The 27,346-nt window shown below is 55.2% G+C and overlaps 2 protein-coding genes and 1 non-coding gene across 6 annotated transcripts in view; 2 read left to right on the top strand and 1 right to left on the bottom strand.

The window, feature by feature from the left end:
- Positions 1–467: 467 nt before the first annotated feature.
- ABCD1 (ATP binding cassette subfamily D member 1) lies at positions 468–16,342 on the bottom strand. The gene is made up of 10 exons (XM_061408958.1): positions 14,979–16,342; positions 11,465–11,645; positions 7,434–7,576; positions 7,159–7,327; positions 6,660–6,754; positions 4,889–5,034; positions 4,485–4,630; positions 2,057–2,141; positions 1,689–1,814; positions 468–1,600 (listed from the first exon to the last, which is right to left on the bottom strand). The coding sequence occupies exons 1-10, from the start codon at positions 15,891–15,893 to the stop codon at positions 1,393–1,395; spliced, it is 2,214 nt and encodes a 737-aa protein (XP_061264942.1). The 5' UTR covers positions 15,894–16,342; the 3' UTR covers positions 468–1,392.
- A 302-nt stretch (positions 16,343–16,644) lies between these two features.
- BCAP31 (B cell receptor associated protein 31) overlaps positions 16,645–27,346 on the top strand; it is a 29,066-nt gene continuing 18,364 nt past the window's right edge. Inside the window, exons 1-4 of one of the 4 annotated variants that reach the window (XM_061408960.1) lie at positions 16,645–16,751; positions 17,611–17,744; positions 19,169–19,269; positions 22,890–23,037. In XM_061408960.1, the coding sequence (XP_061264944.1) occupies positions 17,653–17,744; positions 19,169–19,269; positions 22,890–23,037 (341 nt within the window). In that variant the 5' untranslated portion in view covers positions 16,645–16,751; positions 17,611–17,652. Of the gene's footprint in view, positions 16,834–16,931; positions 17,191–17,610; positions 17,745–19,168; positions 19,270–22,889; positions 23,038–27,346 lie in introns of those variants that run through there. The other 3 variants (XM_061408963.1, XM_061408962.1, XM_061408961.1) reach the window with 3 other exon arrangements.
- LOC133243666 (U6 spliceosomal RNA) lies at positions 21,440–21,544 on the top strand. The gene has a single exon (XR_009735206.1). It is a non-coding gene; the product is annotated as a U6 spliceosomal RNA (small nuclear RNA).

The raw sequence follows: 27,346 nt of genomic DNA, 5'->3' as shown, positions 1-27,346 counted from the left end.
GTTATCTCCATCCTGCTTCCGGAGTAAGTCCAAGCTCTTTAGACAAGGCTCTGGCCCCTCTCTTCCCCCTGCGCTTGGCATGTGGCACAAGCGTCTCCCACTCCTACAAGGTCTAGAAGCCTTGTGTCCCGCTGCCCTTGGCCTAATTGGCTAGGGACTCTTGTTCCTCTGTGTCCCCCACCAGTCCGCTGCTTGGTATCTCTCTCGAAGCTTCTCATGTATGGACCAGGCATCAGCCCCTTCCTCTTCCCTGGCACAGGGTCCAGGGTCCTCTTTGGGCTTAAACATCATTTTGGGGAGATACTGCAGATGCCTCCTTGCCATGGCCGGGTCCAGAGGATGTGCAGGCCAGCATCTTTGGCTGCAGGTGGGCCACTGAGGTTGCCCCTCATCCAGGCCCACGGCTGCCCCTCCTGCCTCTCCCCCAACCAAGCCCCCATGTGGAGACAGAGGCTGGGAGGCAAGAGTGCACTTTCCATGGCAGGTCTTTACTGAGGAACTCAGGGAGGCTCCCTGACCCCAGGGCTGAGGGCCTGAAAGGCACATGGCGGCATGGTGGCGGTGGGGGTCTCCCTCTCAGGTCGAGGCTGCCTTTGCGGACACAGCTTCCCCACTGACCCCTCTTTGGCACTGGACTGGGCACCACGGTGCCCTCATGCCTGATGGCCCCAGGGTCCGTCACCCCTGGGGCCGGCCCGCCCCCACCCACCCTCTGGTGGTCGGCAGTGTAGGCTGGTGGGGTGGTGGGTGGGCCAGGGGCTGGCTGACTGGGTGCTCCCGCTGGCAATGGAGATGTCTACAAACAGGAATCCAATAAATTAGCTTGGAGAAGGGGGGAGGGATGGGGCTACATTCTTATCATGGCTCGGTAGGAAAAGCTGTGCAATTCTTTTCCTTGTGGATTCTACAGAATGACGGGTGGCGGGGGGGCCATGAATGAGGGGCTGTGGCTCATTCTGAGGGTCTCACTTGGCCGTTTTTATGGCAAAAACGGTATCCCAGGGGATGGGAGCCTTGCTGGGTCCCTGGGATGATGGCAATAGAGGCATGGACCATGATGTCTCTGAGGGACTGCAAACCCAAGAGTGATGAGCTGCAGCCTTGGGAGGTGCTGCCTGGCAAACCCCAGGGCTCCAAGGCCCAGGCTGCTGCTGGCAGCTGGTTGCGCCTCTGGCTGCTCTCCCTTCCCCTCGCTCAGGTCCCTGGGAAGGGGGCACGGGTTTTGTGGGTGGTCCCCTGGGAGGCCCCGGGAGGATGGTGAAGCATGTGGTGGGGGGCGGGGGGGCGTGGGGCCGGGTTGCACAGGCGCTCTCTCTCCTTCACGTGATCCGAGGGTTGGGGTGGGGGCGGAGGGGGGCCAAGGGCCAAGTAAGAGAGAGCCAGGGCCCTCGGTCAAGTGGCAGTGCCCTGGTTGGCCCCGGGGCCCTGGCCCAGGATCTGGCAGAGCTCCTGGAGGCGCCGCTGCATCTTGGGGATGCCTGCCAGCTGCTGCTCGAGCCGCTGCTTCTCCTCAGTCAGGCTCAGGCGGGCGGCTGAGTCCAGTTTCTCGAACTTCCAGCCACCCTCCCCGTCGAACTGCAGCAAGTGGGTGTGGTACTTCCTGCATCAGGAGAGGGACAGGGAGGAGGCACTCAGCGGGCCGCCAGGACCCTATGCCAGAGTCCTTCGGGAAGGGAGGGCACACCTACCACAGGGAGGGTCGGTGGGTGATGGAAAGCAGTGCGATGCCTGCATCCTTGGCCGCCTGGAAGATCTTCCCTTCCACATCGATGCTCACAGCGCTGGTACACTCATCCAGAAGAGCGTACTTGGGCCTTGGGGGTGTGGCCACGTGGGTGAGGCTGTGGGCCTCTGGGGCCAATGCCCCAGGCTGGCCCCAGCCCCTCAGGCAGAGGCAGGGAGCCTGACCCCAGTCCTGCTAGGCCCCCAGGGCTGGGGCCAGGCCTCCAAGCAGTTCTGCCCTCCCCACTTCAGGAGGTCCCAGGGAAAGAGGATCAGGGAACTCCCGGTGCCCGAGGGAGCCCAAGCTCCTGGGACTGGGAGGCTGGCAGCTCACCTGTGGTAGAACATGCGGGCCATGCCGACTCTCTGCTTCTCGCCCCCTGACAGGACATCTTTCCAGTCACACACGGCCTCCCAACCTGGCACAGAACAAGGGTTGATGTTCAGTTCAAGAGGGCTGGGCAGCATCTGCAGAAGAGCCTGGGCATGGTAGGTGTGGTGGGAAGGCTTGGGGTTGCTCAGAGGGCTACAGACATGAGTGAGAGCAGAACATGGCAGGGAAAGGCCAGCCACTGGGGACGTCTGTGGACACTGTATTAGTCCAAAAGGACTTGGTCCAGATTTACACACATTTCCTCCAATAGACACCGGGCAGCCCTCACCCGGAGGCCCTGAGGATGCCACCCACCGCACGTGGACACTGGGTCTTCTCAGGGGTGATCGAGTTAAAGGGAGGTCACGAGGGTGGTCCTAGTCCAATGGGACTGTGTCCTTATAAAAGGGGACACTTGGAGATGCAGACACGCACGGAGGAAAGATGACGTGAAGACACAGGGCGCAGACGGCCTCTCCCATCCCAGGAGAGAGGCCTGGAACACACCCTCCCTCATGGCCAGCAGGAGGAACCAACCTTGCCCACGCCTGGATCGTGGACGTCTGGCCTCCACAACTCAGAGACAATATGTTTCTGTTGTTTGCCCCACCCAGTCTCTGGAGCCAGCAAAATCACACAGGACCTAATGGGGCTAATGAAGTACCAGTGGGCAGCAGACAGTCAAGGCAGAGCCCCAAGAACAGCTCCGGGGGTCTCTCCGGAAACCTTCTCACCCACTGGGACGAGGCCTGTGTGTCCCAGTGTGAAGCATGTCAGCAAGGCTCAGGAGAGTTCCTTGGATGAGGAAGGAAGTGGGTGATTCATGAGAAACGCCTCCTGGCTTGCTCCCTCCACTCTTTCCAGAGAACTAGAACTTTCGGTAGGGCATGTGGCCACCCACCAAAAAAAAAAACACTTCAATGCTCAAGTTGCCCCGATGGGAGGTTTAACCACAGAACTGAATCCTGGCCAATGGGGTATAAGTTTAAGTGTTATACATGTGGCAGCTTCTGGAACTTTCTTTAAAAGACAGCATTCACTCAGTGATTGCCCCCACCTCACCTTCTCTATCCTATGGCCCAGGATATATGATGTGATATGATGCCAAAGCAGCCACCGTGGACTGCGAAGTGACCTTGGGAATGGAGACCACATACAGCAGTGACCCAGGGGCCTTTATGGGGTGGGGCAATCCCCGCCAATTGCGGCCTGACTCCCTCAGGACTTCTATGTCCCAGTAAGATAAACTCGTAAATGATCTGAGCCACTGTTGGTGGGTAGTTCTGTTACTCACAGCTGAACTTCATGCTAACGGGGTGTAACAGCCAGCCTCGGGGACCCCAGGCACTCAGGGGCACGTGTGGAGCCCAGGTGGAGGGGAGTGCTCCCAGGGTGAGCAAAAGGGGTCCCAGCAGGCCAGGAGGAAGTGAAGTGAAGTGAAGTCTCTCAGTCGTGGCTGACTCTTTGAGACCCCATGGACTGGAGCCTACCAGATTCCTCTGTCCATGGGATTTTCCAGGCAAGAATACTGGAGTGGGTGGCCATTTCCTTCTCCAGGAGATCTTCCCGACCCAGGGATCAAACCCAGGTCTCCGCATTGCCAGGAGGAAGCTGAGGATAAAGCTTTTCAGGGATCGTGGCAACCAGGGGCCCCAGAGGAGCCGGCCCACTGAATCCACTGTCTGCAGCCCCTTTCTGCATAGGCGATGACACCTGTCGGCCCTGAGCTTGAGACTAGCACCTGCCTCTTCTACAGGTGGAGGGCATGTCCAGAAGTCAGGTTTGGCTCAAAGTTAAGCTGCCCCTCAGTGGCCAAGGCAGGACTCTGACTTCAATCATTCGGCTTTCAGTACAGAAATCCCAAAGCTGGCAGTTGGGCCACCCCACCCTCCTCTTGGTGCCGTGGGCATTTAAAGACCAACCTGAGAGGCCCCCGAGTACTGGCCTGTTCCTCCTTCCTGTGGTCTCTTCCCAGGGGACACAGCCCTAGGCTGGAGGGAGACACATGGGAGGGCAGGCGTCCCCTCCACCTCCACTGTCGCCATGCACATGCCAGGCTGCCCTGCCTACACCTGGGCTCTGTCCTCTCACTCAAATGCCTAACGTACCTGTGCATTCCCTGCCTGGCCCGAGGGGGTCTTGCCTGCCCCTGAGCCCACCGCCTGGAGACAGTGCCCCTCTGGATGCCCCTGCCAGGGTTGGCTCCCTTCCACGCTCAGGCTGTCTGGGGCTGTATGCTTCCTGTGGGTCCCCCACCGGGGTGAGGCTCTCCCGACTCCATTGCGCTTTGGACTCCTGCATGTTGCTTGGGGTCATCTTCACCCGGGGTGGGGGAGGCTAGGAGGGAGGCAGGGGCGGCACTGGTGGGTGGGGATGCCCCTTCCCCTACCTCCCTCCCGCTGCAGGATGTGGTTCAAGTGTACGATGTCCAGGATGCCTTCCAGATGCTCCTCGGAATAGCCCTTCCGGCGCATGTCTTCCACTGAGTCAGGGTAGATCACCTGGTCGCGCAAGGAGCCCACGGACATGTAGGGCCTGCAGTAGAGCCGGGTGGCCATGGAGGCAAGGCTGGCACCTCGGTGGGGGGCACCAATCGGAGGGCGGCACACCCACCCCCTGGCAGGCTCAGACACACTCACATGTGCACACGTGCCCCATGGCGGTGAAGCTTCTGGGCCAGTGGGTTGCGGCGGGGGACTGGCAGGTGGAGGTGCCCAGCCCTTCCGACCCCAGGGGCAACCTATTGCCGCCCTCTGCCCCCTCGGATCAAAGGGGGCAGGGGGTGCTGCTCACCTCTGGGGGATGTAGAACATGCGCTGGGGTGGGGGCTTGTAGAGCACACCGCCATACGTGGGCCATAGCCCGCCCAGGATCCGGAACAGGGAGCTCTTTCCGCAGCCGTTGGGGCCAGTGATGAGCAGGTGCATGCCTTCTTCCACCTGTGGGGGCGGCAGGCAGCTGTGGGCACTGCCCAGGCCCCCTCCCCTCACCTGTGGCTGACCTGCTGGCCTCAGAGAACACCCTGCACCTGGCCCACGCCCACCTTCCACCTCTGGCTTAGGCACGGCAGGGCCCCTGGGGCAGGCTCCGGGGTTCAGCTGTAGGGCTCTGGCTTGTCCCTGACACACGCCAGAGACCACGGGGACAGCAGGACAGCTTGTCCTGCCGCGGCCCAGTGAACAGTCAGCGGTGCCCCCCAGGACACCTGGAGGCCATGTGGGCAGCAGGTGCTTCAGGCTCCACAAAAAGCCTGACATCTGCTGATCTGGAGACACCTGGGGGGTGCTGCTGTCTGCAGGGTGGGGGATGGCACTGAAGGCACAGCTTCCTGATCGCACCCCCCCCCCCACCACCACCTTGTGTGATTTCACCGCAACACCCCAGGCCTTCCAGCCAGGGCGGTCCTCTCACCATCCCAGAGCATGTGTCCCAGGCGGTCTCCCTTGCCCCCTTCCCTGAACCTCTGCGACTGCCCTTCTTACCCCATCACCTGGCTGAACAGAGCCGGGCGCGCCCCATCCCTAACCTAACCAGAGCCCAACTCCACCAGTGGCTCTGGCAGGATGGAGCTCTTTCTCAGCCCCCAGCCCCCACTCCCTTGCCTCACCTCACCTTCTAACTAGCTGCCCACCTGGGCTTCCCCTGGGCCTGCCTGGCAACCATTCAACCTGGATAAACCAGCCATCAGCGGCACCCAACCTCCCAAAGGTGACTACTCCCAGGGGTAATGGCGATCATACCACTGCTCTGTGCCCAGCCTCCAGCTGGCAGCCTGCCCACCCGCCCAGAGGCTCCTGGGTGAAGCTTCATGTGACTTCTACGCCCCCAGAGCTGGTGAGCTGTGATCCTTGCTGAACCTGGAGAGCTATCTGACCCAGGCTCTTTGTAACCCTTAAGGGCTTCCCTGATTTACCTCTGGTTTACAGTGCCCAGCCTGGAGCTCAGGGAACATTAGGTGAACGAATGAATGACTCCCATTCCCCAGGACGCCCCTTCAGTCCATCACTCCGTCCAAAGCCCTAGCTAGGCACATGGGTGACTGATGGCTGTTGGCCCCCAGGGAGTCCTGTCCATAGACAGCCTGCATCGTGGATGAGCGCTCTCCCAAGGAGCCAGGCCATGCCCACCACCTACCTGCCCTGGGGGCCTCTCACAGCATATGGGTGGGACCACCAACCTGGGACCAGAGTTGGACCAGAGTGCCCAAGTCCTGGGCTTCTCAGGGACAGGGCGGGGTGTGGGGTGCTGGCAACAATATGGCCAGGAACCTATGGGTGACTCTTGCCCAGTCCTGGTAATCACAAGGCTCTTTTATCAGCTCTGACTCCATTGCCCCAGAACTAATAGGTAGACACGTTGCTCTTTCACCTTCAGCTTCAGCTGCTGCCATGTAGACCTGGGTTCAATGGCTACTGACAACACAAGGCAGGCTGATCAGGCTGGGTCCTAAGGGCTGAGACTTGTGGGTGGCTTGTGGGTATAGAAGGCCAGGCGTGGGGCCTCAGGGTTGGCTTCAGCCCCGCCCGAGCTTCTGGGCTGGTGCTTGGCTGTGCCTTCTACTTACCCTGATGTTGAGACTGGCCACCACCACCTCCCCAGTGGGTGTGATAATGGGGATGTTCTCACACACGATGCCCTGTTCCACATCCACCACTTGGCCTGGAGAGAGGGCATGAGGCAGAGAGAGGGGGGCGGAATGCTCCCCCACCTTCTGCTGGCTTCCGTGGGCCCCCACCTCCAGGCAGCCCGCCAGTGTGTAGCTTTACCATGCTCCCCTTGCTGTGCTCGGGGCTGGGGAGAGGGATAGTGTCTGCTCCTGCCCCGCAGCACCCCCCAAAGCCAGCTTCAATGCTTAGGGCCTCTTCCACAGTGCGCCCCCTAGCCCCTACTCCACTCAGGGGCTACCCTCCACCTCTTTTACAAAGAGAAATCCTGGCAAGGGCTACTGCTCTGGGAAGTAGGGCAGTGGGGACCACAGCTTTCCCGGGAAGCCCTCCAGGGCACACCAGGCAGTGGTGGGAGGGCCGGGACCCGTGGGACCTTTCTGGGGAGGGCAACCTTACCTCGGATCTGCAGGGGCCCCTCCATGCGGATGCCAGACCTCATGATGGCCCCGGACCCTGTGTGCGCATCCTCCGGCTCCCCGGGCCTCTTAAAACGGCACTGCTGGACATCTTCGAACACCTGGAACATCTCGTAGACCCTGGCTGTGTAGCCAGCCAGCTCTGTGACCTGCAGGGAGGGTGATTCTGGCTTAGCCTCTGCCAGCAGGGGTGGAGGGGAGAGGGCATAAGTGGGGTCGGGGGAGGGCTGGGCCATGGGCTGGACCGGGGGCTACCTCCTTGTAGGATGACATGACCCGCTCGATGGCGTCTGCGGCAGCGGTGAGGAGGTTGCGGGCGATGGTGAAGGCTTCCGTGCGCTCGCTCACCAGTTCCCCCTCCTTCATCGCTTGGGCCGCCTTCTTCACTGTCTCCGAGTCTGCAGAGCATGGTGGGGGTGGGTGGGGTGGGTGAGGAGGGGGCAAGGACAGTGGAAAGTCAAAACTGAACCACTAGGGGAGAGAGGAAGTCCCTCTAGCACATGATGCTTGGACAACTGGGTCTCCACGTGCCAAAGACGAACCTCGACCTCACACAACACACAAAAATGAACTCGAAGTGGAGCCCTGGCCTGCACACAGAGCTGAGACTATGTAACTCTTAGAAGAAAGCACTTCGGCATTAGGTACGGCTCCTTGAATAGGACACCAAAAGCAAAACAGAGAAGGCAGCTTCATCGAACAGAAAAAGTTGGGGGCACCAAAGTAAATCATCCACAAAGTAAAAACACAGCCTATGGACTGGAAGAAAGTATCTGCAAATCATTAATCTGATAAGGGCCTAGGTCCCAGAATACATAAAGAACTTTGTCAATTCAATAGCAAGGAGATAAACAACCCAATTAAACAATGGGCAAAGGATCTAAATAAATGTTTCCATCGTACGATACACAAATGGCCAATAAACATGTGAAAAAATGTTGACTGACCCCGTTTTACCCTTATCTCTCCCCTTGATGCTGTATTCTCTGGCCACCCTCAATGCTACTATTTCTCTAAAGAAGCCCGCTCCTGTCTTGACTTGCTTTTTTCTTTTCTGTCTCAGTTGAGACCTCATGGTTGCCCAGTGCAACTCTCTTTTGTCCATGGCTTTGACTCTCTTGATCCTTGGGTCCCCTAGACGGGCAAGGCTTTTATACAAGGAATGTTCTCTAAATGGTGATGGGAAGCAAAACAGGCTGACTCTGAAGGTTAACTCTATCCACAGGCATGAACGTTTCTGAGCCAAGAGTCAAGGTTATGATGGTGGGGGTGGGGTAGGAAGGGGCAGAAAGGTTAGGGCAGGGGCAATAGGGGGTAGACAATGCTGGACCACTGGCCAGAGCACCAGGAATCCAGGGCACTGGGTAGGGGAGGGGACTGGCAATTCTGAGAGTCTAAATCCCAGAACTTCCTTCCAACTGTGGTCCTAGGCAGGGCAGGGGAGGGGGGAACACAAACCATCCTCTCCAGACGTCCTGAGAGCTTGAAAGGGACTGCACACAAAGGGGAAGGGTCTGTGGGGACCCTGGCAACAGCGGGTACCTCCCTGGAGACAGCATAACCCTCTGCTGCTTTCCTCAGTGCCCACAGCTAGACCCTCGACAGCTATTCCTGGCCAGGTGGCCCCTCCCTGGCCTTCTAGCTTGGAGGTGCCGGCAGGCCAGAAGGGCAAAGTTAGCTACATCTGTTTCCCCTGATGATCGCCTGCCTGCTTACCTCGTTCCCAGCGCTCTCCAGTTTGCAGTTACTGGAGACACAGCAGGGACAAAACAGACACACCTCTGACTTCCTTGAGTCTGGCCACAAAGGTGGGCACAGGAGCTGAGGCCTCTGAATCGCCCACAAAGCCCAACACGGCAGAGGCTCCAGAAAGTCCTAGGCCTGCAGAGGAGGGAAGTGGCCGCAGGCACTTCCTCCCAGAAACCGCAGGTTGGTTTCCTCCTGGGTCCCTTCCCATGTTCCTGGCCTAAATCAAGGCCACCCCTTGAATAGGTCCATTGGTGGAAACAACGACCGCCTCCAACTAGATCTTTCCTCTTGGCAGAGAGAGACAGACAGCTGAGGGTACGGAAGCCCCAAAAGAGAGGCACCGATACGGAGAGAGTGAGAGATGCTTCTGGTTCTGGAACGTGCGCGTCAGGCTCACTCTCTTTACATAGTACTGAAAACCCTCTAACTACCCAACTGCACAAGATACAACACCTTTTCCATGGGAGCTGTGCTTGCAGGAAAGCAAGGGAAATTCCCAGGAGCGAGAAGAGAAGCTAGCAGCTAGTGCTCCTGTGACGTCCCTGGAGATGGAGATAGGAGCTGCTGTCACACAGCCAGGTCTCAAGATGCAAGGTCTCCTCTCTGAACTGGTGATTATGTGTCTAGGGCTCAAATTAATATCACCTCCAAATTCAGGAACCCCTCCACCCCAAGTGGAGAAGTTAACAGGAAATGGCCTCCAAACGGTTCATTACCTGGGAGCTCAGCTAAAACCAAAGCCAATGAGTGCTCTGGGGAATCCTACCCTCCAGTGCTTGCTAAGCCCACAAGGACCTTGAGCAAAGAAGACCAGCAGCTGGAAGATGAAATTGGTTTAGACTCTCAAGAATTCAGACAACCAGATGGCTGGATAGATAGTGAAGAGGCTCAGTCGTGTCCGACTCTTTGTGACCCCATGGACTGTAGCCTACCAGGCTCCTCTGTCGGTCCATGGGATTTTTCAGGCGAGAGTACTGGAGTGGGTTGCCATTTCCTTCTCCAGGGGGATCTTCCTGACCCAGGGATTGAACCCAGGTCTCGAATGGCTGGATAGAAACCTTGGAATAAGCATGATTAGTATGGTAGCTAGCAAAAGAGGGGCAGTCAGAGAGATGAGAAAGCAGACACAAACACACCTTGAAATTTCTATTTTCAAATGTCTATTTAAAAGAGAATCAAGTAGAACTTTATAGAAACATCATTGAAAATGAAAATAATTTAAATTAGATGCAGCCAAAGAGAAAACTAGTCAATGAGTGAGCAGGAAAATCGGAAGACCCCTCCCAGAATTTAGCACAGACAATGTGAGGTGGGGAAGGGGGCAGACAGAGGCCAGAAGTAAAGAGCACAAAGAACGAGAGAGGAATTCATTCAATTCATTAATATATTTGAAAAGGGAACAGCTGAGAACTTTCCACGATGGAAGCAATCTGAATGACAGAACAGTCTGGATATTCACAGGACATACAAGAAGTTTCAAGCAGAATAAATGGAAACACACGGGCAAACACCTCCCAGAGAAACTGCAGAGAAAAAGTCTAACCAGGGAGACCATGCAGGCAGCTGAGAGCAGTTAAGCTGATGGCAGGTTTTCCAATAGAGGCAATGGGATGTTGTCAACAGACTAAAGAGAGACCAACGGACCGCCTCAACTTCCTCATCCAACTAAACTTCAGTTGTTGGGGGGAGGGTAAAATAAAGACATTTTCAGGCAACAAAATATTCTCAAAGCTCCCTTGACAAAAGCCTCACGGTATTCTAAAACTAATTAAAAGTCTTTGGAAAAAAAAAAGAACAAAAGAGAACTTCTGAAGGACATCTGTCCGAAGGAGGGTTACCGGCCTGCAGGGAAGGGCTTTCCTAGAGAAAACTGCAGAGAAAGAGAACCAAAAAAAAGCAGAAACTCACGGGCGAATCTGAACATGCAGTGACCCAATAAAGCCATGGCAAACTTGATGGTGGGCTGGTCCTCCAAAGTGTGGTAAGCAAGGGCTGGGATGAGCAGGAGCTATTGATTAACCCAGACTTTTCTCAAGTATGCACATTAACCTTTGAAGGGCAACCACGAAGACTGCAAATAGAATGAATTCCTTGCAAACAGGTAGAGGAACAAACTGGGAATCCTTCACAGTCCCCCAGGCCTCAGGCAAGAGGGCCCTGCCCTTGACAACCTGCAAGAGCGGGCGTGGGAAAGCCCAGGTTTTAGCCAGAAAGGGGCTCCTTGAACGTACTTCCCCATAATCCCACTGCCAAGATGGGTCAAGACAGGGCCAGGTGGGCAACTGTGCAGATGCCTGTTGAAGGGTGTTCCTGAACTGACATCCTTGGGCTTGGCTGAGTGGGACCAAGAAGCGTGAGATACTGTAAGGGGGACCCACATGTAGGGTGGCAGAGAGGAGCTCTGGGAGGGTGTGACTGTGGATGTTTCCCAAGGGTGCCAGCTGGGATCCCCAGCAGTAGAAGAGGCAGGTGCGCCAGCTGGGCACTGGGCCCTCCCAAGCCTAGCCCAGTGGTCCAGAAGGCCGGCCCTCTCTCACCTGACTCTGAGTAGCCAGTGGCAGTGATGATGGGGACAGCCACCATGAGCAAGCCTGAGGCGCTCCACACGTACTTCATAAGGAACTGCTCCAGCATGACATACCACAGGCGTTCCAGCAGAATGAGGTTGATCTGCGAAGCCAGGTCCTGGTAGGAGTGCTGCAGAAGGGCCAGCTCCACCTGTGGGGAAGGGGTGCCAGAGACCCAGAGGCATGGCAGTCAGTCCCCCGGGGCAACAGTGAGCATCCCTGAGTGCCAGGCTACACAGGCCATGCCATTCGAAGGCCATGACACGGCTGAGAGCCGGGGCTTAGGACTGGGCCACGCTTGATGAGTCAAAGCATTGTTTACCAAAATTGGCTTTGCTTAATGGCTCAGCCTACCTGATCCAAATGCTATACCTCTTGCCATCTCCAGGCTGTGTGAGCTGGAGCAGGTCACTTTCCCTGTCTGGGCTACCATGGACAGGGGGACAGGTCTCAAACTCAGGAGAGGTATGGCATAGACAACGCAGCGCTGGGGTACAACGGCAGTGAAGGGGCTCATCCCCTCATTTCTGAGGCTCCCACCCCCTTTCCACTGTCTCTTCAGTTGGGATGCTCACCACGCCCCCTCTCTGCCCTGGAGAGCTTTTCGACATGGGCTGAGGGCAGCTACCTTGCCCATTTCTTTGAGCAATTGCCGAGGGGTCACCCTGAACGAAGCAGAGGGGAGTGCAGGAAACCCAAAGGCAATAGACGGTTTCGAAGAACGTGCTTCAGTCATCTCTACCTCTGTAGGCCCTGGCCTCCCTTTCCTTGCCCACAGTTCCTCTGGGTGACAAATTTACACTGCGTCCTCCCATCGTGATCGGCAGGGCACACTCCCAAGCAAGCTCGTTCAGGCATCACCCCCAGTGGACAGCCCCATGCCAAAGCAAGCTGAGGATGCCAGCCCACCAGCCAGGCCACGAGGGGGCCTGCCCTGCCTGCTTGTACACTGGCCACCACTTGCCATCTCAGGAGAGAGAGTGGGCGAGAAACAGGCTCTCTGGGACAGCAGCAGTTAGATGGGCTGGAGTGGCCAAGAAGCAGTCACAGCAAGGTGGCCATTGGGTCCTGGATGGCTTGGTAGGGGCACCTGCCCTGATCCTGTCTCCCCACCCAACGAACAAGAGCTGCCCAGCCTGGAATAGTTTCCTTTGCCAATTCACCATGTTATAGCTGACTTTTGACTTGATTCTCACCACGTCCCATTATATGTGTATTCTCCTGTCCGTGGTAGCCCAGACAGGCAAAGTGACCTGCTCCAGCTCACACAGCCTGGAGGTGGCAAGACGTATGGCATTTGGACCAGGTAGGCCGAGCCATTAAACAAAGCCAATTCTTGTGAATGATGCTTTGACTTATTAAGAAAATCTATCCGTGCTCAGGCTAATAAGAGGTTGGGTGTGTTGGTATGAGCCTGTTTAATAACCCTTCTGTGGAGAAGGAAATGGCAACCCACTCCAGTATGCTTGCCTGGAAAATCCCATGGATGGAGGAGCCTACCTACAGTCCATGGGGTTGCCAAGAGTTGGACAGGACTGAGCGACTTCACTTTCACTTTTCACTTTCATGCACTGGAGAAGGAAATGGCAACCCACTCCAGTATGCTTGCCTGGAAAATCCCATGGATGGAGGAGCCTACCTACAGTCCATGGGGTCGCCAAGAGTTGGACAGGACTGAGCGACTTCACTTTCACTTTTCACTTTCATGCACTGGAGAAGGAAATGGCAACCCACTCCAGTATTCTTGCCTGGAGAATCCCAGGGACAGAGGAGCCTGGTGGGCTGCCATCTATGGGATTGCACAGAGTTGGACACGACTGAAGCAATGCAGCAGCAGCAGCAGCAATAACCCTTCTCCTTGACATCCCAGGAATAGCAAAATACTCGGCGGTCTGCCCTCCAGTCAGCCAGCTACCTCTGCCCCAGCCTGCTGATCTGAGCCTGGGCCAGTGTCCATGGGGACATCAGCCAATGGGACTGGGCTGAGCCACGTGCCCACACAGTGAGGGCAATCAAGCCACCCATGAAGGCCCATCACATCACAGAGCCCTTTGCCCGAGGCCTCGACAGACAGGTTGGGGACGCACATCAGGCCCCTCCCACCCCAGCCGGTGAATCTGCCCCATGAACATGTTATTTCCTGAAATTAACCCAGAGGAAATCCTTCAAAGAGCTAGCGATTCTCCCTTCTTCCCACCTCCCCTAACCCCAGCCAGGTCTTGGGCATTGCTTTGCCATTCCTGAAGTGAGCACGCCTACTCTGAGCGCCCTGGCGATCCAGGCTCGTGCTGGGAGCTGGCAGGAGTGCCAGCTGGGGCTGACAATGTAGCTGCGGGGAATGTGCCAAGTGCCTCACCCAAGGGCACGGCTGCCTGCCAAGACCCTGCGTCCCTGGAGCACAGGGGAGGAGGATGGGGGATTGTGGCTGCAGATCCGGCCCTTTTTCTCCTTATCTGGAGCCCAGCCGGGAATGCCCCCTATCTGCTCAGGGATAAGTCTTTAAAAAAAAAAAATCAGGGACAAGCCTGCCTCCCTGCCTGATAAGATGGGCTGCCAATGAGACAAGGTCGAGGACACAAGGCCATCTGATCTAGGGAGGATCCGTGGGCCTTCAGGAGCTGGATGCCATTGTACCCCTCCCCCAGAAGCACTGGGGAACCGAAACCAGAGTCGCAGAGAACCTAGCCGGAGGCAGCTGCAACCCAGGCAGGAGGAGGGGAGGGGCCGGAGCACTGGCCTGGAGTAACCTCTCCCAGGCCCCGGCTCCTGGCCCTAGCCGGCTGGCCGCTGACCCAGCCTGCTGGGGAGCTGCACGGCTGGGACCTGGGCGGAAGGGCGGCCACACTGGGGGCAAGGTGGCCGCCGGGAGGGCAGGAAGTGCGTCCTGCTGCAGCTGCGGCTTGGGCCCCGGCACCCCCGGCTGGGGCCTCGGGGAGGCAGCCAAGCCTGCAGCCAGGCCAGCCTTTGGGCTCCGGAGGCGGGGAGAAGCTTGATCTGGAGCGCTGAGATCCGATCAACACACCGAGCGCTGCTGCTCGTTAACCTCCGCTTGGGCTGAGTCATGCCCATAATGCCCACTTGCCTGGCCGGACGCCGGTCTTCAAAGGGCCTGGGGGACTAGGAGGGGGCCAGGCAGCAGGCTGCATCCCGTCATCCCTGCCCCCAGATGGCAGGAGCCCCTTCTCTGTTAGCTGCAGGCAGGGGGCAGGCTGGGAGCTCTTGGGTCTCCCATCACTAGGGTCCGCAGCCCTAAGGCCAGGACAAGGGAGGTGGGGAGGAAGCAGAAGTGACCCAGGACAGTCTCCACCCAGCCTTCCTGCTTCTCCATTAATGTACCGACCTGGGCTGCCCGCGGCTCTGGTCGTCCCCAGTCTCCCTCTCCCACGGCCAGCCCACACCTGTGCCATCAGCCGCAGGCAGCCCCCGGCCTTCCTGCCCTGGACTCCCCCAGCCACGCGCTTTCCGGCCCCACGAGCGGCCCCACCTCATGGCCCCCGTAGAAGGCAATCTCCTCTGAGTTGGCCACCACTCGGGAGTGCATGTAGCGCAGCTCTCCCTTGCGCCGCGCCTCCTCAGCCACCAGCTCCCCGAACTTGGGCGAGAAGGCTCGCAGCACATTGGCCGTGAGGAAGACCACGAGGCCAGCAATGGCCGAGGGCCAGGCTGTGCCAGCCCCGCGGGAGCGGGCCGCTCGAACCAAGGTGTAGGTGGTCACGGCCACGTCCAGGAGCGGCTTGGTCAGGTTGGAGTAGAGGTGGGCCACGGAGGCAGCGAAGGCCACCACGTCCTCTGTCAGGGACTGGTCCGGGTTGCGAAGCCGCCCGTCCATGTTGCTGACCCGGTAGTAGGTCTGCTGGGAGAAGTAGAGGCTGTAGGCATGGGCCACCAGCCGGCTGCGGAACGCCAGGGCCAGCTGGCCCTCCAGGTAGCGGATGGCACTGTTGATGAAGGTGGCAGGCAGTGCGATGAGCAGCCACTGCACGAGCTGCCAGCTGAAGGCCTGAGGGTCCTTGCGCACGATGCAGCGGGCCAGCCGGCCGTCCAGGCGGGCCACATACACTGACAGGAAAGTCCGGCTCACCAGGGCAGCCGAGTGCAGCGCCAGCAGCCCCGTCTCCCGGCACAGGATCCTGGGGAACAGCAGCCTCAGGAGCCATAGGAGCCGCTGCAAGAACACCTGGTTGACGCCGGCCTTGCCCGCTGAGGCCACGGGGGCACCGGAGACGTCTGGTGTGGGCTCCCCCTCCACCGCGGGCGCTTGAGGGCCCCTGGCCGGAGCCAGGCACTGGCGCACCAGAGGGTAGAGTTTGTGGGCTCCATAGGCCACGAGGGCCAGGACCACGGCAGTACGCTTCAGCGTGGTCACCCGCGAGGCTCGGGGGGTAGAGAGCACCGTCATGTCACCTGGGCTGGACTCACGGGACCGGGACGGATGCCTGAGGCGGCAGAGGAGGCAGGTGGCTGCAAGGGTGGTGGCTCTGACCCCGGGCTCGTTGTCTAGGCAACTGGAGACCTCGCAGTGGTCCCTGAGACTGTCGCTTTAGGCCACCCGGGTGGTGCTGGGGCCCCTGGCGCGGGTGGGCTCAGGGCCCTCCAGCGTCGCGGCCTCTTCAGGCGGCCGAAGTGGAGGAACTTGTCAGTCCTTGGAACTTGTCAGTCCCTTGGCCCTTGGGGTCAGAGCCTCCAGAGGTCTCCGGCCGAGAGGGCGTCTTTTTCTCTCCACCTCCTACTCCTCCTCCCCTGGTGGCGCCCCTCCCTGGGGTACCGGGCGCGTCCGTCCGCTCCACAGCCCGGCTGAAGCGACTGTGACTCCGCTACCCGCCCAGAATCCCCACCTACCCACCCACCCCTCCCCAGGGGCGAGTCGGGGGAGGGGGAGGAGGCGGAGGAGGGGCGGGAGGCGGAGCTCAGGCACGGGGCGCCCCACCCCGTTCTCGCCCCACGGTGGGGCCCCGCCCCCTCCCCGGACCACAGAGACGCGGGAGGACCGCGCAGGCTAGAGAAGCGGCACCTCGCCTTCCCGCCAAGGCCGGGGACCCGTCGCTCCGCGCGCGCGCGCGAGGCGCGGCTTCTTCCCCAGTCCCAGGCGTCGGGAGCCTCGGCTCGGGGGCGGGGCCTCCGGGGCCTTGTGGCGGTTGGGGGAGGGCCGGGACTAGCCGGGCGCTTCCGGTTCCGGCCGCGGGGAAGGGGCGGGGCCGGGCTCGTGGTGGGAGAGTTTGGCGACGACGAGGCGTGCGTGGTGACTCTGGAGAACTCGGTGAGCGGATTCGCGCGCCGCGCTGGGCTCCCGGGCTGCCGAGATACCCCGGCTCTTCGACGAGGGGGCGCGGGGAGGCCCAGTGCGCAGGGCCAGGGCCGAGGCTGGAGTGCGGGGGCGGGACCGGGCGGAGGGAAGTCGGGGTGGCGGCGGGTGGAGCCGTCTCCCGGGGTGGGGGGCGACGTCGAAGTCCCTCCGGAGGAGCCGGCGGGGTGGGGCTTGTGAGGGCGTGCCGGGTCGGGGCCTCGTCTAGGGGTCTTCTGGAGCCTGGTAGGCGCCGCGACAGACCTGGGAGGCCGGGAGGGGTTTCTCCAGCTTCGGAGGAGACAGTCTTCTAGAACTTTCTCTGGACGGGGCCGTGAGGTGCTGGGTCGAGACCCGCTCTTACCCTTGGCTCCGACTCTCGTCCTCTAGGAGTCGCTCTCGGGGGCTCTCAGAGGTACCGAAAGCCCGAGCCGAAGGGGCGGTGATTGAGAGGCTTTGGAGTTCCGCTCCTGCCCTGGGAGGAGCTCCTCGCTCCTTCTCTGTCGGCCCGGGTGGAAGGGCCCAGAGGCATCGCAGCTTGGGAGGAAGCGCGAAGGCGTTGCTAGGACCCAGGCTGCGGTGTGGTGGGCGGTAGCCTCTGGCGCCCCTCGGCGGGCGGCGATCTCCGGGCTCCCCGAACTGCCGATTCCCACCCACTGCTGCCAGGGTTCCGCAGGCGGAGTCTCCCAGACTCCACGGGGAAGAATTGTTTGGAAAGGTGTCTCTGGAGGTGTTGGCAGCCAGGCTGCGGGGCTCGAGGGCTGGGAAGGCTCTGAGGTCTAGGGCTGGTGGCTGCCGAGCTGTCACGACGCCTATTCGTTCTGTGCTCCGTCAGGAACAGGCTCACATCTTCTGGTGGAAAGCTGCTAGGAACACGATGAGTCTGCAGTGGACTGCAGTCGCCACCTTCCTCTATGCGGAGGTCTTCGCTGTGCTGCTGCTCTGCATTCCCTTCATTTCTCCCAAAAGGTATGGGCAGGCAAGCCAGGAAGAGTCTCGGTAGCTTGTGCCTGCAGAGTTGGGGGGCCCTGGAATTGAAGCCAGCCGGAAACAGGTAGAACCTGTCTGGGATGGGGGTGGCAAGGACTGTGTTTATTATTGCCAGCTAGGCCCACAGTTGTGCTCAGTCACATCTTGACCAGGTCCTTTCCCCTGCACCCTGCCTTCTGGTCTTCAGAGTGTGCCAGAGGGGAGAAGACCAAGCGACCATTCTGGGAACGATGCCCTCCGGGTGTTTAGGGGATGGCATTGTGAGATCTGCAAGACTTGCCCCTGGGTCATGTTCCCATTGATTTGGTGACTTCTGTCCTCCTAACCAGTCTCGCTGGGGTTGCGTAGTGGCCTCATGAGCATTACTCAGCCTAGGAATGCCGAAGCCATGTTTCTTTTCAGTGAACAGAGGACTTCTGAAAAGTTATTTTGAAATTCATCTTGATTACATATACTGTAGGAACACATCTGGTCTTAAGTTAGAACATTACAAATAAGACTCTTTTCGCAGATGTTTTCATAAAAGCTTCTTTTTAATGAAAAATTATAGGCCACTGTTGTGATAGAAAGTGTATAGCATTGCTTAAATAATGTTCTTGACAAAAGCTAGATCTGAATCACCGTATATATTTCACAGGAAATGCAGGGACAGTGGCCCACTTGGAGCTGCTACATGGAAAGCTTTGCAGGACAAACAGCCTGGTTTCTGCAACAGTGAATTGGGGGAGAAAACAAAAGAGAGCAAGGGAGGGGGGAGTTCATAGAATAAGAGAGGTTTAAGGTACTTATCAACAGAATGCAGAGTCAGAAGCTTGTCAGGATTCAAATAGACCACTTGTTAAAAAATAATTGCCTCAATTGGACTTTGGAGTTCTGGCTCTGATGATGAGAGATTTTTCTTGATATTTTTGAGGCCTGGCGGTGGCATTGTGATTGGTAGCCATTTCTGAAGGCTCTTCTCTGATGGAGTTGTATGCTGAAGTATTTATGGAGGAAAAGGAAGGGAGGTCTGGGGTCTGCTTCATGGTAATCGGGTGTGGTGGGAGTCTAGATGAGCCGAGATTGGGCACATGGGAAAACAGTTTAAAGAAATAATGTGGATTTGGCAAGCATTTTGATACTACAGAGGGAACACTAAGTTTTGCATTTCTCTCCCCAGAGCCTACCAGTGTTTAAGACTTTTTTAGAAATTTCTATGCTTGGACAGGTTTTTTTTTTTTTTTCTTTTTAACACCGTTGAACGGATGTCATAAGTTGGAAAATTGCAAGCAGCTGAGGCTGAATCTGTATGAGATATTCAGCCTTTGAAGAAGAGTGCAAAACTGTATTTCTGTTTTCAGGGCCCTGGATCCCAGGTGTGTGTTCTTACTCTACTGACTTTAACCTTTTTGTCCTCTTCACAGATGGCAGAAGATTTTCAAGTCCCGCCTTGTGGAGTTGGTAGTGACATATGGCAACACCTTCTTTGTGGTTCTCATTGTCATCCTTGTGCTACTGGTCATTGGTGAGTGAGTTGTGGCTGCTGGTAGCTACCTGACTTAGACCTTTTGCTGTGGCCTCTGCTACAAAGCCCTGTGCCATGTGCCATGTTCCATGATTAGAGTACAGCTTTGACTTCTCAGAGACAGACCATTTAGTGCGCCTGTCTTTCTCTTGGGGGAAGAAAAGCTCCCTTCGTCCACAAAGACGTCAGCATCCCTGCTACTGCCTGCTGGCAGGGTCTTTGCTTTGACCAGCAGCCTTTGTGCCCCTGGTGCTGACCACCTCGTGTCTCAGGCAGCTCCTTGGGTCCTTCCAGAGCTGAAACCAAGAGAGGCTAATGGACCTGTGCTGACCTTGGTCCCAGTAGGCTGCAGGGTTTAGGAACTGGGTGTGTGTGCTTTTGCTTTTAGGTGTGGGCTGGGGGTAAGAGTTGGGGTGGGGAGGGACCATGCTGGGGGATGTTCACATAGAGCTTTGCCCTTCTGCACACCAGATTCCACGAACTCTCCTGGTATGGCAGATTGGGTGGGATTGGCCCCTTGCAGAAGGTGGTAGTGGGCAAAAGTGCCGTTTTTCTTTTTGAGGAGTCAGGGAACTGCCTGGATGTTCTAGAGCGACATCCTGCTATGATAACAGGCTGCTTCATATCCTAATGTAATCTATAGAGGCTTGCCTAAATAAGTTGTTCAGTTCAGTCGCTCAGCCGTGTCCGACTCTTTGCAACCCCATGAATCGCAGCACACCAGGCCTCCCTGTCCATCACCAACTCCCGGAGTTTACTCAAACTCACGTCCATCGAGTCGGTGATGCCATCCAGTCATCTCATCCTCTGTTGTCCCCTTCTCCTCCTGCCCCCGATCTCTCCCAGCATCAGTCTTTTCCAATGAGTCAAAAATAAGTTGCTGCTGTTGCTAAGTCGCTTCAGTCGTGTCCGACTCTGTGCGACCCCGTAGACGGCAGCCTACTAGGCTTCCCCATCCCTGGGATTCTCCAGGCAAGAACACTGGAGTGGGTTGTCATTTCCTTCTCCAATGCATGAAAGTGAAAAGTGAAAGTGAAGTCGCTCAGTTGTGTCTGACTCTAGCGACCGCATGGACTGCAGCCTACCAGGCTTCTCCATCCATGGGATTTTCTAGGCAAAAGTACTGGAGTGGGGTGCCGTTGCCTTCTCCGAGCAAATGCTAGGGACATAGCATAACTAGCTAGAAGCTGCAGCCCTGGCTGGCCCCTAGCCGTCCTTGGGAAGGGGTCTAGGGTACATCTCACTGGGGGAGTGGGCCTAAAGAGAGTTCAGGGTCAACTGCCTTGGGCTGGAGGCCTGAGATAGAGAGGGTAGCTCTCTGCTGTATGACTTGAGTTGGTTTGGCCCAATGCCCCCATCCCTGGTTGGCTCTTTGCCATTAGTCAAGGTGGACCTTGAGGTGCTGGGGTCTCTGGATGCAGAAGACAGTGTGGGAAAACATGTTTTTTGTTTAAATCACAAAAATAGCACATCTTTAAAAATTTACAAATTTAACTTACAAAGTTAAAGGTCCCCATAAACCCACGTCTCACAGGTAACTATTTTAACAGTCTGTGTTATGTTTCCACAGTTGTTTTCTGTGTTGCCGTGTCTTCACATGGAGGAAGGGACAAGGGAGCCCTCTGGAGTCTATTTTATAACGGCACTAAACCTACTCATGAGGGCCTTGTGCTCATCTCCCAAGGGCCCTACTTCCTAGTATCATCTGGTTGGGAGTTAAGGTGCCCAAATGGGAATTTTGGGGGTCAGGAACCCACATGTGTGCATGCTGAGTCACTCAGTTGGGTTTGACTCTTTGCAACCCTGTGGACTGTAGTGTGTCAGTCTCCTCTGTCCATGGGATTTTCTAGGCAAGAATACTGGAGTGGGTTGCCATCTCCTCCTCCAGAGGATCTTTGTGACCCAGGGATCGAACACACATTTCTTGTGTCTCCTGCATTGGCAGGCAGATTCCTTACTGTTGAGCCACTTGGGAAGCCCACAGATGTAACACAAAGATACCATTAAGTGGAGGTGTATATTTATGATGTAAAATCAGCCTAAAAAACAAGCAGTCTCATACCATAAATTAAGATCCAGATAGTAGGCTTACATTGTCCCTCTCCCATGGGGATCCATTAAGAGTCTTCTTTAGGTAGATCTTTATGTATTGATTTTTGATGTCTTAGATGTTCATTTCAGCAGCACATATCCTAAAATTGAAATGAGACAGAGATGATTAGCATGTCCCCTGCATAAGGATGACACACAAACTCATGAAGCATTCTATATATTTTTTTAAGCACGTTGTAGGGGATATATACATAGAAGTAAAAAATACTAATGGAACTTATATAATGTTACAAATCAGTGTACCTCAATTGAGAAAAAAGAGATAGCAGGGTTGAGGGAGAAAAGTAGTAGGTATGGGATGGTTCCATTTCTAGCCTGCAAATGCACAGATGTGAATATATGAGTGGCCAGCAGTGGTTTTTTAGAGCAGAGGTTTTTCACTGTTCAGGTGTTTGTGCTCCCCCTGTATGCCTAGAACTCTGTTAGGCCTTAGGGATGTAATAGGAAAGGTTTCTGTTCTTGTGGTGCTGTAGTCTAATTTGGGGGACATGGACATTAATTTTAGGTCTGTGTAATACAAAGAGAATAACACTAACTAGAAGACTCTTGAGAGTCCCTTGGACTGCAAGGAGATCCAACCAGTCCATTCTGAAGGAGATCAGCCCTGGGATTTCTTTGGAAGGAATGATGCTAAGGCTGAAACTCCAGTACTTTGGCCACCTCACACGAAGAGTTGACTCACTGGAAAAGACTCTGATGCTGGGAGGGATTGGGGGCAGGAGGAGAAGGGGACGACAGAGGATAAGATGGCTGGATGGCATCACCGACTCGATGGACGTGAGTTTGAGTAAACCCTGGGAGCTGGTGATGGACAGGGAGGCCTGGTGTGCTGCGATTCATGGGGTTGCAAAGAGTCGGACATGACTGAGCGACTGAACTGAATGGGACTGAAAATGACTGCTTTATTTAAGCTGGCCGCATGTAGTAGGTTCTACTGGAGGTGATTGATTATATTATGGGCTTCTTTCTCCTGCATTGAACATTGATGAGCGTGAATTTCTTTTGTAAGCAGAATACACCAGTTTAACCAGTTATAAAGCTTAGATGCTTAGAAATGAAAACCTTTGAGTCTTTAGCAGGCATGCTCCAGGTCTTGACTCCTAGGCAGCTCATGCCTGCCTCGTGGGCATTTCCATAAACAGGACTCGCCTGGTTTATCAGTTGGGTGGCTGATGGCCAGCCCCATTTGTGATAGAACCAAACAGTGGGGGCACCGTGGGAAAGGGAGTTGCCCCAGTTGCTGGCAACATCTCAGATTCGTTGAGTTTCTTGACATGGAGAGCAAGCTTGCAGTCTGGGTAGAATGGGTCCAGAGGGTGACATGAGAAAAGCTGGAGGAGAGAACAGGTCGGAGGGCAGCACTTCTGACAGGGCACCCATCAAAATGTGTGTAGAAGGGGAAGAGCAGGGGAGACAGTTTCGAGGAAAGCAAGGCTGCCCAGAGTCACACCTTGCATCTCAGCTGGACTGATCCGGGGCTGAACATCTGTATCTCTGCTCTGCCGCAGATGCTGTTCGTGAGATTCGAAAGTATGATGATGTGACAGAGAAGGTGAACCTCCAGAACAACCCTGGGGCTGTGGAGCACTTCCACATGAAGCTTTTCCGTGCCCAGAGGAACCTCTACATTGCTGGCTTTTCCTTGCTGCTGTCCTTGTGAGTGGGGAGGGGCGAGGGACTGAAGGGACCTATGGGCTAGTCTGTGGCCTTGAATTGGAGGCTCTTTCTACATTCGGGGAACCACACAGTTTCTCTAGAGGCAGCATGGAAGATGGGAGAGGGCTGACTGGTAGGCCAGAAGGCCATGCTGTGGCTCTGCCATAGTTGCAACATGTTCTTTTAGGGCCTGTGTGCTACTATCACCTTGCTCTCTGTACACAGTGGAGTAAGTGACGGGTGCTTTCCCTCCTATGAAGAGGCCCTTTGGAGCCCAGCTTTAAAAGGGAACAACTGAATAGGGCCTTTTTGTGTATGGGGTCCAGTCCTGAGAAAAGTGGGCAGAAAGGGCACAAAACGGGGCTGAGACCAACCGTGTCGCCAGGGCCTTCCCTGGTGTAGACCTATCACAGGAGCATGAGACCTATTGGAACTTGAGGGCTGGCATGCTGCCTCCTGTTCACAGGGGTTCTGATGGAGTGAGGGGCTGGCTATTCTCAAGTGTGCTTACTTGGCAGGGAATAAGACATTGTGCTCAGGACAAGGGCTTCCAGGAGTATTGGGAAAAACTTACTGTGAGGTTACTCAGAAGTAGGGTGAGTTTGTGGATTCTTGGGCTGGGCTATCTTAATTCTAATCACCTGGACCTCCTTCTTTACTACACATTGGAATGACTGTCTTGGTTTCCCTTTTTCACACAAAAAAGTCAGTTGCTCAGCTGAGCCTGGTGTCTCTGGGTCAGAGTTGGAAAGTGACAAGAGGTGGAGCTGGCAAGGGCTTTTCAGGGGGATACACCTAATCCCAGGAGTGATCTGCAGGCCTGCCGTGTTCTACCTTCCGAGAGTCAGGAACTGAGAGTGCTGGAAGGAGTTGGACACAGAGGCCAGGGTTTTAGGGTTTCAGGAAGCTCCAAAAAAGTATGATCTTGTGGACTGAAACTGAAAGGGAAGCCGATCCAGAGGACTGAGTCCAACCGCAAGTGAGCCAGAGGGTGGGAAAAGAGAACTGGCTGTGTCTGAAGGACCACAGAGGCTCTTGGGGAGGATTTCATCTGGAAGTTAGAAAGGACAGAAAGAAAACTAAGGATTGGACTGGAAGAGGACAGGGAGCTTTTTTTTTTTTTTTTTTTTTGGGAGCTTTAAGAATAGTATTGAGAAGGCAAAAGTCTGGTGAGCACTGGATCGGGAGCACAGTGAAGCCTGGGAAAAAGACAGTCCCCTCGGTGTTTCTGTGTAAAGTAAGGAAATGGTGGGTAGGGGGTCAGGGCAAAGGAAGCACTGGGATGAGAGAACTGAAATCCTAGATGGGCGAGGCGATACTGGAGCGCCCAGCTTCTCTGACTTAGTTTCCGCTTGGGCTAATGAAATGATGTCTAGAGGCTCTGGAGTTCATTTGCAGCTGGAATCGCCAGTCCTTGAGGAATTGCAGGGTAGGAGAGATTCTGCACGACTGCAGACGGGCAAGCATCCCAGTTTCCAAAGGAGGGAGATAGTAGGTGAGGAAACAGACTGGGAGGGTCTGGTCTGACTTTGATGTCAAGCTGTGTTCCAGAAAGAACAGCTTGTATGCCTTTATTTATTTATTTATTTTAAAAATATAAGTTTATTTTAATCGGAGGCTAATTACTTTACAACATTGTATTGGTTTTGGCATACGTCAGCATGAATCCACCATGGGTGTACACGTGTTCCCCATCCTGAACCCCCTCCCACCTCCCTCCCCATACCATCCCTCTGAAGAGAGAGGGATCACTGGCAACTATTGTGAGTGCTGAGGGGACAGGTTCTGTCAGTCTTATCCCTGCCTTTGCCCATTTGGGGTGTGTGGATTTTCTGCAAAAGGTTTGCCAGTCTCCGATTCAAGAAGATTCTTATGGACCAGGTGCTGAAGTGTGGGCACTGTGCTGGCATAATAGTGTAGTTGGGTGGGGTCCTAAGTCCCAGGAGTGGCTGCTGTATGGGTCACCTCCATCCAAATAGGGGTCTCAGGAGCTTGCACTCCATCGCTGGTCGGCTCAATGCTTCTCTGCTGAGGATATTTGTTATGGCGAGCAGGTGCAGGGAGAAATGGAAGTGGGAGGAGTTGAAAAACAGGTATGTGAGCTACTACTCAGAACCCACGGCCATCTAGACAGGTTTGCTGATGGGGCCAACTCGAATGAGACTTGAGTTTTTAACAGGATTATGTTTGCAAATGTGTGTGTAGGTTCATAAAGGGCAGCGGAGACAAGGCCAAACAGGAACTCAGAAAAACTTGGGCTTGTGCCTTACTGCAGCTTAGTAGGAGTTCGTGGCAGAGCTACTGCAGAAGCTCATGAGCTGTTAGTCCCCTCCAGTGAGGGCTGGAGGCACCAGCCTTGCTTGACTCAGTGTCAGCCAGTGCTGTGTGGAGGGTTGCAGTTGGGGTCCCACCTTTAAAGAGATGCTGGCAAAGCTCAGGTAGTGAATTTAGAAGTAGTCACAGTGCTGTTGGGTGGAATGGTGTTTGTTCCTCACGTACTGTGGTTTTGAAGTCTGACTCTCCTGACTGCTCTGCTTTTGTGATCTCTTCCAGAAGAATGCCTCCAGGGCAGGTATTATCTGAGTGGGCCGGGGGACAGTGTAGCCAGGTGTATCAGATGAGTGAGTGTGTGCTCAGCTCAGTCCTCTGCAACACCATGAAGCTAGGCATTCCAGCTTAATTCCTGCAGTTGACTTTAAAAAACTGGCATAAAGCACTAGTCAGCATCTAGTTCTAGCTTGACCAGTGCAGAGTAGAACACCACCACAGTCAGGGTGCAGAGCAGTTGGCAGTCTCCTTTCGAACCCAGACTGGTGAATTTAAAGAAGAGCAGTCGTCGTCTATATCTCTGTCTTTTCCTAAGCGGGGTGTGGAATCTCTAAGAGGAGAGTGAGATCTGGACCACAGGTCCAATGCACTCTGTCCTCTCAGCTGCTTCCCCCACTGTGCTGTGACCTCTCAATCTGAGAAACGTGTAAGGAAGGTTTCAGCGAATTCCCTTTAAAATGTGTCAGACAGTAGCTTCTTGGGCCGGGTTGTTCCCGCAGCTCCCCATCTGTTTGTTGTTTATCTTGGCTGAAAGAGGCTTTGCTGTACCTGCCACACTCTGCTGGATCCCTGTCCAGTAGCTGATCAAAAAAAAGGATGTGAAATTCTCGTGTGACTTTTTAGAAAAGGAAAGTGACCCCGAGGATCGGTGTGGATTCACTAGTTGTCCACAGATGATCTGTTTAGTTTCTAGAATTTTCCAAGATGATACACTCCTCCCTAGTCTAGGGGTCAGACCCTGTATGGTGGCTGTGACCCTTGAGGAACTTCTCTCTTTGCATGACATTAGCCATAGAACTGTTCTTGTCCAAATACACAGCTCATATGCAGCTTGCAGGAAACACTTTAAAAACACAACTATCACCTATGTTATTCTGATTACAGAAGTTATCCCTACTCACTGTAAACATAAACAAAGCCCCCCAAACTTCAAATAGTTGTGTGTGGTGAGAAACTGCAAGTTTTCATCTCCAGAGATAGCTATAGGTAATAAGTGGGATGTTTCTGAAACTTTTAAAAATAATCTTTTACATATATGTTAACTTTTCTTATGAGCACTATGGTTTTTTTTTTTTTTTTTGCTCTGCTTTGACTTGCCCTTTTCACTCAATTATCTTGGCAGTTTTTCTAAATGACTTGCACAGACTTCTCCTGTACTTCATGGCTGTGCAGTGTTCCATGCTGTGAGGGCACCATCGTGTATTAAATCAGTTCCCTGGTCACACATAGGTGAGCTGGTTGGAAATTTTTACCATTAAAAAACCACTTTCCCACATTGATGCTTTCTAATCTGGCACAGGATGCTTCTTTTTTTCCCCTTTTTCTCTGTTTAATTATTGGAAATGGGATCTGTGGGATCCTCGTTCCCTGGCACCTAGCTGCTCTCAACGTGGCCTGTGGCCAGCAGCATTGGCTAGACCTGGGGGCTTGTTGGGAACGGAGACCCTCTGCCCTGCCCCTGGCCTGCTGACAAGGACCTGCATTTTGCTGAGCTCCCAGTGACCCTGGTGTTTAATTGTTAACCATTGAAAAAAATCAAACTATAGTTTATTTACAATGTTGTGTTAATTTCGGGTGTACAGCAAAGTGACTCAGTGGTCAAGTACATTTAAAACACTGGGCATACTCTCTCCCTCTCCTTGTGTACCTGGTTGGTATTTCCAGAAACCATGCTCTTGTCTGTCCTGTAGTTTTGGAAGCGCTTTCTCTTTGAAGACTGCCTTCTCTCCTCTGTCTGCCCTACATGGACTAGTTCGTTTAT

This window comes from Bos javanicus, chromosome X (assembly GCF_032452875.1).
Source record: "Bos javanicus breed banteng chromosome X, ARS-OSU_banteng_1.0, whole genome shotgun sequence".
NCBI classification, from domain to species: Eukaryota; Metazoa; Chordata; class Mammalia; order Artiodactyla; family Bovidae; genus Bos; species Bos javanicus.
Note: the sequence above shows the minus strand (reverse complement) of the source record. Positions and strands in the feature narration are given on the sequence as shown.